The sequence below is a fragment of the Centroberyx gerrardi genome, chromosome 21 (assembly GCF_048128805.1).
Source record: "Centroberyx gerrardi isolate f3 chromosome 21, fCenGer3.hap1.cur.20231027, whole genome shotgun sequence".
In the NCBI taxonomy this organism is placed as follows: Eukaryota; Metazoa; Chordata; class Actinopteri; order Beryciformes; family Berycidae; genus Centroberyx; species Centroberyx gerrardi.
The window spans coordinates 10992376-11008850 of NC_136017.1; the positions used below are offsets into that span (position 1 = coordinate 10992376).

Genomic DNA, 16475 nt, shown 5'->3' on the forward strand with positions numbered 1-16475 from the left:
CACTGACCAGAGGTGTGAAGATTTTAAATACAATGTTGCCGCTCCCACATTATCTGACTCCGTCTCCTCTGAGAAACCATTCCATGGCAGTCTTAAGACCCAGTACATTACTAGCTATTTCCAGTCAGGGGAGAAATGAAGACCATATGCTCGTAATCAGCCTGTGTAGCTTTGGTTTCCTGTGATAAGTTTTATTTAATCATTATTATTCCTGGTCCAAGTCGTCTCTGCCTCCTTCTCCAGCTAAGGCTTGCCAGTCAGCAGGGAACTGGCACACCCCCAGGGGGGGCAGTGGATCTAAACCCTTTTCAGAGCCACAGCATATTTTTCAATGTATGCAACACACTAAGTTCTATCAATCTTTTGTGGCCAGCGCACTGTACTTTGCAGTGGCGTGCTGAGGAGGCAGGCAAGATGAAGAAACTGGTGGAAAAGGCTGGTTCTGTTGTAGGGCTGAGCCTGGACAGCCTGGAGGCAGCAGCAGAGGGGAGGATGAGGATTAAACTGAACCCAGTCTTAGACAACACCTCCCACCCCCCTGTATGGTGCGCTGATGCAGCTACGGAGCATCTTGAGCCACCGCCTCATCCCTGCAAGGTGCAGCACGGAGCGTCTTTGGCTCGCTTTTGTGCCGACTGCCGTCAGACTGTACACTGCTTCCTGCTCTAGCAGCCCCAGCCTCAGCCAACTGTTCTATCAAATCCACAATCTTCCATTTCTTTATGTTTGAAAAAAAATTCAAGGCACATCGATGCTTTACTATAACCGCTGCCCCGAGGTAAGCACCAGTCTAGCCTGGCACCATATGGCACTGGTGGGCATTTAACAGATTGCACGAGAGGTTCCACTCCCTCCTCAGCAACACCTCCCACCCCCTGTGCCCGTCATGCGTAGCTAGCCCCCTGAGGTGCCCACAGAGAGGCAGGCAACTTCATGTCCTGAGGGCAGGGGCGAGGCTGCCCCTGGGGTGGGGGGAGACAACAAAGGAAAGAGATGGAGGACAGTGCTGAGAGGGGAGGAACTGAGCTACAGACAGACAGTTGCTCTTGCATTAGCCGGGTGGGGGACATTTGTCTTTATTTTTGTTAACATCCAGTCATTTTATGTCCGAAGGAAGATTTAAGGCTATTCTGGAAGTCTGTTCAAAAACATCACGACAGACTGGATGTGCACATTAAAAATTAAATATTTTGCCATCTCAGCTACATCTGCTGAAAACAAGCAAATACTAGCCTATTACAAACACTCCCTGGATAGTGTCAAATAGGCTATGTGCATTATAATTTCTTCATACTCCGAGTCAGCGCTTACTGCTTGGTGAGACTGTATCTAGTCAATTCCCCACAAATTACAACCATTGGATGAAGACACATGCATGAGAGAGACGCAGAGAAGCGACAGTATGGAAGTAGCAGTGGGTACTACTGCCTTGGCATAGCCCATGGATGTGTAGCAGGCGGGGGAGGCAGGTCAGCAGGGGCTCTGGAGCCTCGGGCCTGACTATATATGGCCATTCTGTAGAGCAGAGGGAATCTTCCCTGCATACCACGCACAATTTGAGGAATTGTGTCTTTTTTCCATGTTATCATTTCTCTTGCTCTCTCTTTTTTTTTTAAATCCCTATATCCACAGCGAGGCACCTGAGATAGTCTATTGAGCCAACTGGTTCAGCGCCAACTGATAAAGAGGGAGAGAGGGAGGGAGGAGGGGAGGAGGGAGGGAGAGAGAGAATCTCTTTGTGCGATGCAAGAGCAGCGCTTTCAAGGAGTGCAGGGAAGAATGCATTACTTTAACATAACGAATGACTTGCGACCAACTGTGTGATATGTAAAAGTGACAGATTAATGTAGCGTAATGATAACAATGACTAGTTATTATTTAGATCAAACGTGAAGGCCAGTGTGTTCTTTGGGCATTGGCAAAGACCGACATGGTATATCCACTTGTTCACAACAATGTTCAGTTGTTTTCTAATGGCATGATTGCAATACATCAACGCTTACTGTGACTGATCATGCTAACCACACCAAGCTAAAACTAATTCACCAAAACCTTTACTACCAAATGTTTTGCTTTCAAAATCAACACTGTGGTTGAAAATACTAGTATGGGCTAAAACAAATCCTGTGTGAAATCAAAGACTACAGCACCTTTCAAAGTGCTGAATTGCGGCTGGTGATGTGTACTGTATGTGAGTGTGTTCCGATCCAAGCTATTCCTATCAGCAAATTGGGCCAAACAAAATTAAGTAATTTAAAAAGGGCATTTTAGCCATAACGTCATTTTCATTATGGGCATCAGACAAGTTCTGCTGTGCTGTGCTTTCTGAGGTTGACTGTAATCTGGCACGTCTCCAGGGCCAATGGCTGCCCTTTTGGCTTGGCTCCCATGACCAGCGATCACCGCTAGAGAGCCAGCAGCATGGCTTGGCCACAAGAACCTTGACATGGCATTTCAGGTCTTAGAAAGCAGTTCTGTGATAGCTGATAGCTGAATAACAGCCAGTCTTCTACCACACTGATGAAAAAGACCTTGGTGTCATGTTTTTCAAAGGATGCTGCAGTAAATTTTCTGAGATCAAAAGCAAAGTTGAAAGAAGTGCAACATAGCGGAGGCATACAGGAAGATCCTGGTGGGATTTGATCCTGGACCAGCAGAGGTCTTCACCATTACACCATCGCGTTTTAAAATAGAACTGCATTTTCTTTTTGAACAGTATTGCACCAAAATGTTCTCAAAAAGCTTTCTGCCTGGCAGTCAGCAAATATTCTCTGATTCAAAGAAGAGTCGTACTGAATGATGTGGGCCCATTATCAAGTGGCTGAGGACCAATTTAGGATAATTAATGACTACATCATCACTAGCTTAATGGCAAGGGCATCAAAAGCGAATCACATAAGTAGCACTTTTATTCTGAGATACTTTGAATTCAAAACTTATCAGACCAATCTTTCCAAGGACCTTATAGTCGTATTTCAATGACAAGAAAAGCCAAGGAGAAACGTCTCAAAAGAATCAAAAGTCACCACAAATCAATGAGGAAAAAGGCCTGGCCACATTGTCTTATCTAAAAGGGGCTAGCAAACTGTGACCAAGTGCTTGACAAAGCAGAAAAGGCCTCAGAGGGAGAAGGAACTCCACCCCGTTTTCAGTTGGGGGGCCGGCTTGATTATTCAGTCGGTTGGCGTTTGAAACCCAGCAGACAAACACCTCCTTTCTGTGGACCTAACTGACTGGCTGGCTGGCTGACGGGTCGAGGGAGACCCAAAGAGCAAGGAGACAAACTCAGCTTTGTGAGTGTGGAGGGCAGGTTCTGTCTGGAGCTGGACAGCTGCTCTTCTACCAGTTGCACCCCGCCCTCCCCTACCCCACCCCCCCACTGCGTTCACCCCACAGGGCACATGCTCATTCAACTAGCTAACATCGCAGTCACCGCACTGACCGACAGCTGATCGACAGGAAGCTACCACAGCAAGCTGTAGTATCAGGCTATACCAAGCTATGACCGCGGTATCCTCTATTTGGCCTATCTAGTGCGGGCAAATACAAGCATGTCTTTGTGGCAACTATGGGCTAATCTGACAGCCTTGTCTCGTACCAGCTCCACACCCACAGTGGCACTCTCAAACAGAATTAGCAATGGACAGTGAAGAGAGCGAGAGATTAGGGGACAAAAAGAGAGAGAAGCGGTAATTCTCTGTCCCGTAGGCCCAGCTCAAAACCATCTGGTAGGAAGATAGCATGCATGCAAGCGAGCATCGCATTTCCTAATGACAACCGTCCACACCTTCTCTTTCCAAGTCAAAACACTCACTCCTGGCCTCAGGTCTGGTGGTCATATGAACAGACGCACATGCACACAGATGGGTTCTCCTCAGTGAGTCGGGGCAGGGGAGATCCTGGCCGTTCAGCGCACTGGAGGACTGAATGCAGGTCACTGGAGCACTGCAGGCTGTCAGAATCAAATACTCAGCTTAGCTAGCCACTTAATGCACATCCAAATTGATGTTTTCCAGCTAGCCTGCCACTGCTAGCCTATTACCAGCCTGTATTGTGCTTAGGAAACTAGCTGTCTGCTTAACATGTAGGTTTATGGTTAAATGTCATCTAACAGTCTAGCAGAGGGCAACAAAATGGAGTGCAACAACAACACAAGAAGGACAACTACAGCGGCGGAGGAAGACGGATGGCTCTCCCAAGGCCATATCCTTCCATCTTTGACTTTTTGTACTCACTCTCTCTCTCCCTCCTTGGCAATGTCTTTCAACAGCCGCAATGTTAATTTTCAACAGAGAAATGTGACACCGAGAAGCAGATGGCTCATAGAGTGGGATTCCCATCCACTGAACTGGAAAACTCCCGATGTACTAGACAGGATATGAAATTTGGTTTTGCAAGAAAGTACACAGGGCTGTGGACGGGAGGTAAGGCCGACAGGATTAGTCGTATGACAGATATGGTTTTCCCCATCCTTGCCTCCTCTCCTACTTTTCAGGAGGGGATGTGATGTAAGGTAGGTGATGTATTGGACTGTAGGCTGACTGATTCATGCTTTACTCACACCCCCCCCCCGAATGAACAATTCATGATAACATCAGCTTCACAAAAGACACTTCTTTAATCAGAAGGAGACCAAAATAAACTACTGCAACATCTGCAACTATACCCCTCTGTTCATCTCTGTTCCCATCAACTTAAGCAGCCTTAATATACTGTCATGGCTGCATCCGAAAGACATGGCAGTTTTTATGTGAATCCTATTGTTCCTAGCTCTACACTAGACCTGATTAGGAGAAAAACATTGGCTGTGCTCAGCCTCCAGTGTAAAAACAGGACAGGCCATGCACTGCGCCTCCAACCAACCTTGTATACTTGTCCATAGGTGCCATTTCCAACCACTTCTACCAATTCAAAAATCCCCGCTGGATCCTGAAAAGCAAAAGACACAAAGACGGTTTAGTTTTCAGTGAACTTAAAAAGCAATGTTAATATATTTCTTTTAAAAAACAATGTCCACTTTGAGCCAGCTGTTGCGCCCTGATCTACCCTACATGCCAAATGCATCTCGAACAAAGGAAAACCAGACACTGGCAACACCTCGCTATGGCTCAACGGTCATTTTCAATACTTGTGTTATAACAAGGGGGGGAACCTCGGGGAAGAGGTTAAAACTTGGTCATATTAGTCAGGTTGAAGGACATGCGTTTTATCGAGCTGGAAGAAATAAATGCTATTTTCAAAACAACAAAAAGAGACAGCCTCGGTCCGGCAGCACTCACCCGCAATGAAGCCAAGTCTATGTCTACCAGACTTTTAGCCGGAGAGTCGTTCGCCATCTTTCAAATAAAAGCCGATCTTTCCTTCGCGTTTGCTGACGATGTTTGCTGCTGTATCATTTGCGGAGACTTCGGGGGATAAATAAAGAGAGGCCGCCGCGTATTCCTCTTTGTGGGATCCGCTCCTTAGCCGTGAATACTGGGATCTCGCTACTCCATGTTGAGGTGGCAGCAGGCTCCCTGTTCGCTCTCCCTCTCTCTCAGCTTGTGTGCAGTGTCAAGCTAGCCACAATAAAAATAAGACTTCCGGTTATGACTTTCAACATAAAAGCCTAACATAATGCAACGTTTTTGAATACAACCCACTAAGGTAAAATTAAGAATGCGGTCAAGGAGGAATATGTGGTAAATTCAATGTTTTTATGTTTTCAAATATAAGCTGTTTATATTTATAATCATAAAGGCCTATGCAAGATCCGGGTGGCCTACTGACCGTCCTGTAATCGGAGGGTCCCAGGTTCCCTCCCCATAACAGCTGTGTCCTGTCAAAGTACTTTAGAGAAGAACAGCTAAAATGCTTAAATTGTAAATTGCAATGCATATATTCTCACATAAATTCTCAAAGACTGAAACACAAAACGTATACCAGACTTTTACAGATTGAGTTTCACTTCATATTTAATGTAATGATTTCACCGCGTTATTTGATACGATTTTTGTTGTTCTGTACACCCAATATCTAATTTTTCTATTTCACTTACATTTTATTTTGAAGGCTAAACCGCCCAATATCCGGTCTTATCCTGTCTGTCTCTGTTAAGCTTCACGCAGCTGGGGTTGAGAACTGCACAAACACAGGAAGCCGGTCGGCTAATTCACAGAAAGAAAAGGGCTGGGCCTCAACACATCAAGCATGGATACTGAGATGATAGATACAACACTATTCCTCACTGACTCACCTAGACACTTATTTATACAGTCTGCATGGAAGGATATAAACGATTCAAGCAAATAATAGCCCAGCAAAGAGATAAATATGCACAGAGCTGCGCGGACCCCCCATCACAGCATCCTTGTGGACATGCGCATGTGAGACATCACTGTCAATATTGGTAATCATGGGTGTGGCAAGTGAGCAATCTCAGGAGGGAGGCTGTGCATGCTAGTGCAGTGGTTCCCAAAGTGGGGTCCAGGGACCGGCAGGAGACTCTAACGGTGTGCCAGAGAGTCCCCCAGAAAGATGAAGAATAATTTAATTTCAGCATGACTTCATTCCCTTAAAGTTAGCCTAATAAAGAATGTATAATAATGACTATTATGATCAGAGGTTTCAGCATCTCCACTGTTACGGTAGAGACAGTTTTCAGACAGTATTCAGGAATAAATCATTAATTACAAAAAAAATCTGGAGGTCTGAGGTCTAATGTGGTCCTTGACATGAAAAAAGGGGAAATTAGGAATTCGTGTTTTGTCAGTGGTGTTTTTTAAGGTAAATTAACATTATTTTGCAGGGCCCCTGTCTGTAGTGTGCACCCCTGTTCTCCATCATTTCCAGTTGACAGTGCCTCCTTGCTATATCATATATTGGGTCAGTGCCTGTGTCAGTGCCAGTGCCCCAGTAACAATGTAGTGGAGGGTAAACTCACTTCTTTATTTGTGAAATAATTTAGGCATGTTTTCAGACATAGACTCACCATATTCAGTAGAATAAGCAGTATCAGACTTGTCTAATTTACATAAAAACAGGGGTTTTATTGACATTGCTACTCCCCAGTATTTATATCCCAGACTGCTTCCTACTCATACCAAAATAAGAAGCAATATCTGAATCTGAGATGTGTACATAAACAAGCCCACAGCCAAGAAAAAATGACATCCCTGAAATCCCTTCAGTGTCAGTTATTTATCATGACTCCGAAATGCCAAACAGACAAAGGTAATCTGTTATCTGTTAAACAAACCTCAACTCAACATTGACACGACAGAGCAGGATAAACCAGTCAGACAGGATGAGAGAAGTAACCCAGCAGTGTTGTGGAGACACACACACACACACACACACACACACACACACACACAAGGTCTTAACTTAGGACACTTAATGTAATACTTCAGACACTTAACTGACACTTCAACCCAGTAAGAACTGTAAAGCCACTTAAACACATTCAGACACTGACATTAATGATGTAAATCCTGTTCCATTCTCTGCTTACTTTAAATGTTTGGTGTTTGCTTATGGTGATGAAGTCAGGGATTTGCCTATATTCCTGTGTTTCAAATGTCAGTTCAACAATCATCAATGGTGACCTTATAATCCAAGGGTTAAACAAGGATTGCACTTTGTTACACCAGCTAGTCAAATTTTAAATGTTTCACTGCCACCCTGTGGATGTTTGATGTTATTGCAGTAGCTTGTGTGTTAAAGGGGGGTCACAGCCAAAATTGTGATATTATACCATCCTTCAGAACAGCTCATTTCCTTATTACAGGTGGGCCTTTGTGTGGTTAGAGCCCACTAATTTGTTTATATATATATACACACACATTACCATTGATTTGGAAAGCCATCAAACCCTTTCAAACATTACAAAGCTTTCTACTAGGCAAGAAAAAAGGTTAAAGGGATTCAGATGATCAAGAAAGCAATAAACAAATACGCAACAAACAGAAGAGTGCATTTGTTTTACATAGAACTTTATTACTTGCTAGCGCTGTCCTTGTATTCTGAGCGCCTGTCCAAAAGGTCACTGGGCAGCAGCACTGTCTCACAGTCCAGCCACTGTTTGTCTGACGAGTCAGCAGGTTAATGTTCCATATTATAAATATAAACATGTTATACAAACATGTTGGGGTTACAAGTCATGTTAAGAACATTTACACAGTACGTTTCTGATAATGAGGATAAAAACAGGATCCTTCAAGTTCAGTGCTAAGCTCCTTCAACGTACCTGCACTGTTTACAGTCCAACAAACCGAGGAGACAGAAGTTTCTACCTTTTGTCCATTTTAGCCGAGAGGCAGAACCTCTAGTACAACAGCTACAATATAGATCAGGGCTGCCCATACTCCTCTTGGCCCTTTTCAGAGAGTGACAAGACATTCTGTTTTGACTATTTTGATGCAATTTCATCTGAGGAATGATTTTGCTTCTTACAAGATATTTAAATGCCTTATAATAAGCAAGGACAGTCTAAAAAGCTAATGCTTACTTGTTACATCTCATTGAAATATCAATTGAAATATCAATGTCCAATCTCATTTTGCCCTCCATCCACATTATGTTCTTGCTCTTGACCCTCCTTGTCAAAAAGCTTTGGCAGCCCTGATAGAGATTGTCTTCACCTGCCTCTAGCCTGCTGGCGAGAAGAACAGAAAAGACACAACGTGTCAAAACGCATGGCATTGTCCATAGCTTTCTCCGACAGGACGGTACATTGGAGCCAATGATCCATACAGTGCAATATAGTAGCTACATTACAGGGTAACAGGCCTGTATCCGCTGCAGAGTTCACCTCTCTGCCATACAAGGACAATTCAAGCATAAACATACAACATGAGCGAGAGTTTTTATTCCCCACTTAACCTCTACAGTCTCTTTACAGCTTATTCTGCTGACTTACTCCTTGTTTTCAACAATCTGCCTCAGACACAAATACTACAGCTGTATATGTTCAAATCCTTCCATTTGCTGCCTCTCCTCACTGTATTCTATCACTACATGTTAAAATAACCCCCACCCACACCCAGTAAAAATACCTTAATAGTAACGCATTGTTAAATAAGAATATTATGCAGCACTTTGTCAGTCATCGCCAATACCGGCAACACAGCCACAATCAGTCAGTTACTCCAACACAGGAGGCTAAACAGTAAAGAGGTTACAGTGCATAACTACTGCATACCGGCCTTGTACGTCTGCCTGGTTGGAAACTTGTAGTGTTCACTGTTCTATGGCACAGTCAGCTACGATACACCTTCGTCTCAGTAAACCAAACACTGACTAAGATGCATGTTAGAGAGATCCGATATGAAAAAATGTCTTTTAGTCAGCGTTCGTCATTTAGTTCAGTAGAAAGTCTGGGCTTGGGTAGCCAAAGAGGTGGAAGTCGCCCTGGTAACGGGCGTAGAGCCGCCTGACGTCCCGCTTGCTGATGCCTGAGAAGTAGTGCTCCACCTTGGTCCTGTTGTAGCGGGTGATGCCCGGCGGGATGGCCGGGTAGGACACCAGCTGGTCGATGCCCGCCGCTTTGAGGATGTGCGGGGCGTCCTGCTCCAGAGTCTCGTGGTGGCCCACCAGGCTGTAGTGGATTTCGCACGGCGCACACAGCTCGGCGTAAGTCACCCAGTGGATGATGTGCTCACCGAACTGCCGGTCCATACGCCGACGCCCTTCAGCATCGCCCAGGTAACGGATGAAGTCCTCGAAGCGCAGGCCGGAGCCGGCGTGCTCGCTGTCGCGGTGGCTCTTGCGGTACTTACGGATGATGGCCGGAGCGATGTCGTGCTTGTACCAAGGCTCGAAGCGCGGGTTCTTCACAAACTTGTCCTTGAAGGCAGAGATCAGGCGCTCGAAGGGGTCTCTCACGATGAAGAACTTAAAGTACGTGCTTAATCTGTTCAGGGACACAGCAAGGGTTCATGAGTAGGACTACAGCAGCTGTGAAGGGTGAAAACATTTATAGGCCCCTTCGTTTGGGGGACGACCTCACTAACCACTGAGGTATCCTGCCATCTGGCCCAGACGTGGTGACATTTATCACATTAACCCGAAACTAACCTTTCTGTGATTTCCTGCGGAGTGAGCGACGAGAGGCGGGGCAGGCCGTTCTTCTCGTGGTCATGAACCAGGTTCTCTGGGATCTCCTCCACTGTGGAGAACGCTCCTGACACAGACGATAACACAACAGGAAGACGTCAGAGTAGGAGCCCAGGTCATGAATCTTAAAGGGAAGCTCAAATACCATCAAATACCATGTGACATTCCTGCCAGCTTAACAGTATGATGTGAAATAACATGCCATTTGATGAACCCTTTTATTCAAGATGCCTTACAATGCTGCGAGTGCTTACATTTAGTTATATAGGACCAAAGTGTTTTCTTAAAATTAGCCACAAACATTGGTTTAGCTTTAGTTTACCTTCATGAAGTTTATAATGTGGGCAAAGATATTACATGGCCAAACAAAACAAAAAACAATCACAAAGATACATTTTGATTAATGTAGTGTAATAGCAGAGGGTTGAATAGGAGCATTGTAACTGAGTGAAGCACTGCAGTAAATATACAAGGTCACAGTTGGAGTTGGTCAGCCATGCCTCATCATCATTACGCTAATCATCCTCTGTGTTACTACCTCCATCCAGCCCACACTCACCATTGAGCACAATGAGGACCTTTTTCCATTGTGTGTTGCCCACTTTAGGCGTCTGGCAGAACAAGATCTTGTGTTTGTCGCAGACGAAGATGCGGTCCAGGACGAATTTGCTGATGGAGACGTGAGTGAGATTCCTGAGGGTGTTGTTCTTACACACAGCTGAGAGCAACTCGATTCGCTTCTCCACCACCGACTGCCAGTCTGCCACCGAGGGGACAACTGAGGGCTGAGACACACACATACAACCCTAATGTTACAGACTGCCTGATGTCCAATATGACATAAAGCTGTAGCAGAGAAAAACTGATCTATTTTCTGTCAAACCAAGCCCAGTGATAGTGTCAGATTTGTGACGATCTGTATTTATTACCAGATCTGATGGCTTTGGAGCTGGTTTTTCTGGGTTGGACACAGGAATGGACTGAACCACCTTGGTGCCTGGCTCCGTCCAGCTCTGTCCACCAGTCCTCTCTCCATAGTCTGAAGAACATACATATTACAGTGGAATAATCAAATTTCCCCTCCAGCAGTTACCTACAGTCATCATCATGAAGAACAGCTAAAGTAAAGTCTACCAGCTTACCGTCTGCAGCTCTGAAGTTGATGAATTTGCTGGCAAACATGAGGATGAGCAGCACCCAGCCGCAAGCCCCGAGGAGCAGCCAGTGGTGCCGCATAGTTTTAGACATCACTCGGCCATTGAACCACCAGGCGCTCCCACCTAGACACACAGATGGCTAACTGGTGCTAGCTACAGCCACTGGCTAACAAAAACAGCATCTGTCCGACTTGGACAGCAGGCTTAGGGTTATTAGTTAGCCGGCTTGCAAAGTTAGCCTAACGTTAGATCTATTCTGCCGTGTGTTGGCTGTGTGGCTAAGATGGGTGTTTGGTGTTATAACGAACCAAATTAGCTAATGTTAGCGTCACATAAGCTAGCTAAAGGCTACTGTAAAGCTGTACAAGTGTAAGTTAACGTTAGTGGCTGCGTACGATGTATAGCTAAAGGATGGTCTGTTATAGTATTGAATTAACATTATACTAGATAGCGTTGCCAAGAATGCTTTCAGTTTGTCCGACATGGGTAGCAACGACTGTCAAGCTAGTCAAAGAGCTAATATCTAACTAATGGCATGTAAGCTAGCTGGTCAGCCTGCTGTTTTCCAAACATCATATTAGCTTAGCTAGCCACACCTGTCCCTGACGTTGACCAGACATGATGCAAGTTAGCCAACTTTAGCCAAGTTACGCTCTGTCTCAGCGAGCTGATTCAATATATCAAAGCTGGCAGAGCAGTGGAGCAGTCTTGTAGCTTACCTTCTTGTTTAGCTATAGCTACTTCATAGCTGCATAATCTCTAGGTAAAATGCTTGATAATGATAATGCCATGATTGTAGCTTGTAGCCTGCGTCCCTTTACGTTCCTCATAGCATCACGCTGCTAATGTGCTACAAAACAAACCACTGTCGCCGCCTAGCGGTTGTGTCGTGACAACGCACACGTTTGCAGTTTGCAGCTCGCAAACAATGTGCATGAAAGATTATATGTAGGTAGGTATCCCAGTAATGTAACCGTGATCATCAGAATTGAAAGGTAAACTGGGCGGCCTGGTTAGAGACCGTCCCATTATCCATTCACTCTGGATAAGAGCATCAACTATATGACTAAATTGTACATGTAAATTGTCCACTGCCAATTACAAAATACAGCCGAATGTTACCATGGCCTGAAAAATACTGCATCGTGGCTTTACTAGCACCCCGTTTGAACTAGAAAAACATTATTGCCCTGAGTTACAATGAAGATGCCACACATACCAGTTGTAAGCAAAGTGCCAAAGACAGGACTATCGCTGCTGAACAGAGTGTACTACAGACAGAAACATAATCTCCCCTTGCTGACAGGAACATCGTCTGCCTCACTGACACATGATGCTATTCATTGTGGGATGTAATAGCAGTGGAGAAATACACATGCAGCCCTAGTTTAAACCATTCTGGTTAGAGGACACAGAATTCCTTTTATCACATTGTTAGTAGGGAAAGAAGACAGGATTTCCATGAATGCTGCTCACCTATACAACACACATTATAATGGTAAATCCTGAATCTAAGAAACATCACCAATTAAACCTTTGGTTGGGTGCAAAAACTGTGAGAAATAAAGACACGAGACAAGAGCTCCTTTTATACATTTATTCCACTTGCAGAGAAGACAAATTTAGTTTTCATCCACATTGACTGTCTGTAGTCCTGTTGGGGAAAAGGGAAAAATAATATTAAATAAAATCTCTTTATTGCTTCAGTAATAGTTGAATGGTAAAATGTCTGCTGCATATTCACCTTTGCATGTTGTGACAGGAACATACGTGACCAGGGTGTACAGTTTGTTAGGGGAGTCCTCGTCCTCGTTACGCTTCCTGGACAGGCGCACGCGTATCCTGTACGGCACGTTCCTGCACAGCAAACAAGAGACAGTTACCAACTGTACTCAATCCAGTCTGAGTTACAGAAACAAAACATGTGTGGTTTGTTGCCACAAGCCATAGCACAGGGATGTACCTTGGAGTTTGTGTGGAATTAAGTGTCAAAACATTTTGGTTCAAAAGTGTAAAAAATCTGGATAAAAAAATATACTGAATAAAAATATGAATGCAACATGTAAAGTTTTGGTTCCATGTTTCATAAGTTAAAATATCCCATTAATTTTCCATAAAAAGCTTATTTCTCTGAAATCTTGTGCACAACTTTGTTTACATCCTTGTTAGTGAGTATTTCTCCTTTGCCCAGAATTTCTGTAACCAAGTAAAATCTTGGAAATTGTTGCATGTTGCATTTATATTTTTGTTAAGTGTAGATATTTATCTATTACAATTCAATCAATATTGTTATAGATCACGATGTATTTCAGGTTGACACATTTAACTGTATTTTGGGCATTCACAAGCATTTCTGTTTACGGCTTTGTGACACTGGAGAGAATGATTTGGTGCGGACCAAAGAGATCAGAAATGGTTGAAAACCCACTGCACCTAGAACATACAGGCTGTAATGCAATAGTTGAAATCTTTTCCTCATGCCTCTACAGCTCTGACAGAAGTCAATGAGAAAGGTCAGAAAGCAACCAATCAAAAGGGAAGAACGTTGAGCTTAAACTCCCTCAGATTCCTCAAGAAAGCTACTTCTTTGCACACATATAGCCTCACTGAGCAAACCGTATGTGTTGCTGAATCATGCATCTTTCAGTCATCCTAAGTGTTCATCCATCATTCATCACAGCACAGCATGCAATGAGCATTCAACATCTGTTGAGTAGTTTGCCCCTGAGATCAACTTCCAGCATAGTGACTTCTCAGGCTTGATCTTACAGAAAGCATTTCTTTGTGGAGTCGACCTTGTACTTCTACGAAGATAGAGTGTTTAGCAGCTGATCTCCTCACCTGACACCCTTGCTCCACACTGCCTTGTTGAGGCGAGTGTCGATGCGGACGTCAGGGGTTCCCATCTCTTTCACGGCGAACTTGCGGATCTCATTGATGGCGCGTGGGGCTCTCCTCTTGAAACCCCTGCAAGAAGCCCACAGCACAGTTCATGCATCAGGATCAGTGAGTTAAAGATATGCTAATGCAAGTCACGTCACAAGTGCAATATCTGACAGAGGAACAAAAATGCAACATTTTGTCCATATCATGCTGAATGTTCTTCTAAATTACTGTGCAAGCTTCAAAGTTTGTTTCCTTATTTTCCTTTGTCCCTCGCCAGAGTCACTCTTGACATTGTGTTTACCAGTGGCAAGTCAAATGTAAGACTACTTGTGATCAAATCAAGATTATGTATATTTCAAAGAACAAACGCCACTTAAACATCAGCGTGAAGGTGAAGGATATGGGATACTTAAACTAAGGAAACAAATTCAAACTACAATCATGTCGCAAAACAATTTACTGTGCACTTCAGTTTGTCATTAATAACAAGCAGTACTATCTTATCTTGCATGGTACGAGGTTTGTCTGCGATATGACAGAGTTTTGGCTCCAATAGCGAAGTTGCAGTTTATGGACACTTGACATAAGAACACAGTTGTGTATTAGACGGATCAGGCAGTATTACTGGGCTTTCCAGAGCGTCTTGTTTACATGCAGTACTCACACTCCATGGATGCGCTTGTGGATGTTGATGGTGTACTCCCTGGTCACCACCTCGTTGATGGCTGATCGCCCCTTCTTCTTCTCTCCTTTCTTAGTTGGGGCCATCTAGAAACACGTAAATACTGATGAGTACAGAGGCTGATGCCAAAGTGTGAAATCCCGCTGCACGGACCGACTGGTGAAAGCTAGCACATTAGTTTAGCCATTTTTTAAACAGAAAACAAGACGTATTGCAGCTATAACCTGACACTTTACAAAGTACATAGCAATCCCTAGCTAGAAGCGGTGTTGACCAATTACTATTACAACTAACCTGTTGGGTACTAGCTAACATAAACAGTACAAAAATGCACTCGGCAAGGCAGACCAATGCTAACACCTATCAGAAACACTATCACCAGCATTTAGAGTACAGCTTTCTTAAGAGAATGAGCACAAGACTATAAAGTAGTCTGCTGCCTGGAGTCATTCAGGCTGAGTAAATCTAACCGTAACCGTTCGCTGATTTTAGTAACCTTCGGAAATGTTCAACCACTTCAAAAACCTCATACGAGTAATAATACAACACTGATGTTTGTATCTATACGAAATATGTACTCATTTACTGCATTAATACTGCAGGATGGTGTTAGATTGAGAAAATATATTCTCCAGAAAATAACTCACTTCGGCTTGCGGATGAAGCGGAAGTTGGAAGGAAGAATTTGCTGCTGAGAATTGTGGGTAAAGGATACCAGTCCGTTTTTTATATTGTCCGCCAAGAACAAATGGACATCTGATGGTTCCTAAAGTGAAACTCCTAGGACTTAAAGCACTGTCGGCAAGTGTTTTTGCTTCGCTTTGCTCACTACTGTTTTGAACCAGTTGTAGACAAGATTGAGGCATTTATTAACATGATTAACATCTCATAAATTCGAGTTTGAATGGACTCTCTGGATAATTTTTATACCGTTTTCCAACCACATACAGATCAGGTCATACCAATTCCGTGAAGAATCTTTGCACATAGGCTAATACTGTACCTAGGTTCTCCGATAATATAAACCCTCCTTGGGTTCTCCCTTTCTCCTCATAATCATGTACATTTTCTTCACTGTTGTGTTCAAATCCAAAATTATGTAAACTGTATGTTTTGTAGTAACTGTAAACGTAACTTAACTAACGGCTCAAATTATATTTTTGAGTCTTCAAGGCTCGATCAAATACCGCTATATCAAAGCAGGAAAACAATTCCCAAAATGCGGCCACTTTAATATCGATCCATAAAATTTTAAAGTTGTCTCTTCACAGTATAGAGAGGATAAGACATACCGAAGTTTAGAAAAACAAGAAAAATCAAAGCATTTTTCAATCGTTGCATTATTTCCTAAACTTACCACTTCATTTGCTCTACAGATCTTCTCCCTTAATGAAAGACTCATTTACCAAGGCAATGTAGCTCTAAAGTCAAGTGAATCATGAAGGCAGTCAATGTCAAAATCAAGGGAAAACTTACCATCAAAATCAGAATATTGCATCAAGTGGTTGTCTGCATAGTTGTAGATATGATAATGATGATCCAACAAGCTTGATGAGGACAAATCAGCATTGTATTTGAATTATTTTAGGCCCCCACAGTTGTCCTTATTTGGTAAAGTTTCATAACAATCTAGAAATGTCATTCTGCATTTATTT

At 43.5% G+C, this 16475-nt stretch overlaps 3 protein-coding genes across 9 annotated transcripts in view; all 3 read right to left on the reverse strand.

Moving 5' to 3' along the window:
* Positions 1-5530, reverse strand: part of LOC139910574 (mitogen-activated protein kinase kinase kinase kinase 4-like) — a 43469-nt gene extending 37939 nt beyond the window's left edge. For all 6 annotated transcript variants that reach the window (XM_078291202.1, XM_071897893.2, XM_071897892.2 and 3 more), the window contains exons 1-2: positions 5280-5530; positions 4864-4929 (exon numbers count right to left, since the gene is read on the reverse strand). In XM_078291202.1, the coding sequence (XP_078147328.1) occupies positions 4864-4929; positions 5280-5336 (123 nt within the window). In that variant the 5' untranslated portion in view covers positions 5337-5530. The remainder of the gene's footprint in view (positions 1-4863; positions 4930-5279) is intronic.
* A 2422-nt stretch (positions 5531-7952) lies between these two features.
* chst10 (carbohydrate sulfotransferase 10) lies at positions 7953-12085 on the reverse strand. 2 transcript variants are annotated; one of them, XM_071897887.2, is made up of 6 exons: positions 11972-12085; positions 11238-11375; positions 11025-11134; positions 10655-10880; positions 10057-10162; positions 7953-9892 (listed from the first exon to the last, which is right to left on the reverse strand). In XM_071897887.2, the coding sequence occupies exons 2-6, from the start codon at positions 11341-11343 to the stop codon at positions 9340-9342; spliced, it is 1101 nt and encodes a 366-aa protein (XP_071753988.1). In that variant the 5' UTR covers positions 11344-11375; positions 11972-12085; the 3' UTR covers positions 7953-9339. The 2 variants fall into 2 exon arrangements, with proteins under 2 accessions (XP_071753988.1, XP_071753986.1); XM_071897885.2 differs by having other exon boundaries at positions 11238-12081.
* A 750-nt stretch (positions 12086-12835) lies between these two features.
* On the reverse strand, positions 12836-15504 carry LOC139910572 (large ribosomal subunit protein eL31). Its single transcript, XM_071897884.1, has 5 exons — positions 15468-15504; positions 14803-14906; positions 14094-14219; positions 12997-13109; positions 12836-12906 (listed from the first exon to the last, which is right to left on the reverse strand). The coding sequence occupies exons 2-5, from the start codon at positions 14904-14906 to the stop codon at positions 12875-12877; spliced, it is 375 nt and encodes a 124-aa protein (XP_071753985.1). The 5' UTR covers positions 15468-15504; the 3' UTR covers positions 12836-12874.
* Positions 15505-16475: the final 971 nt, after the last annotated feature.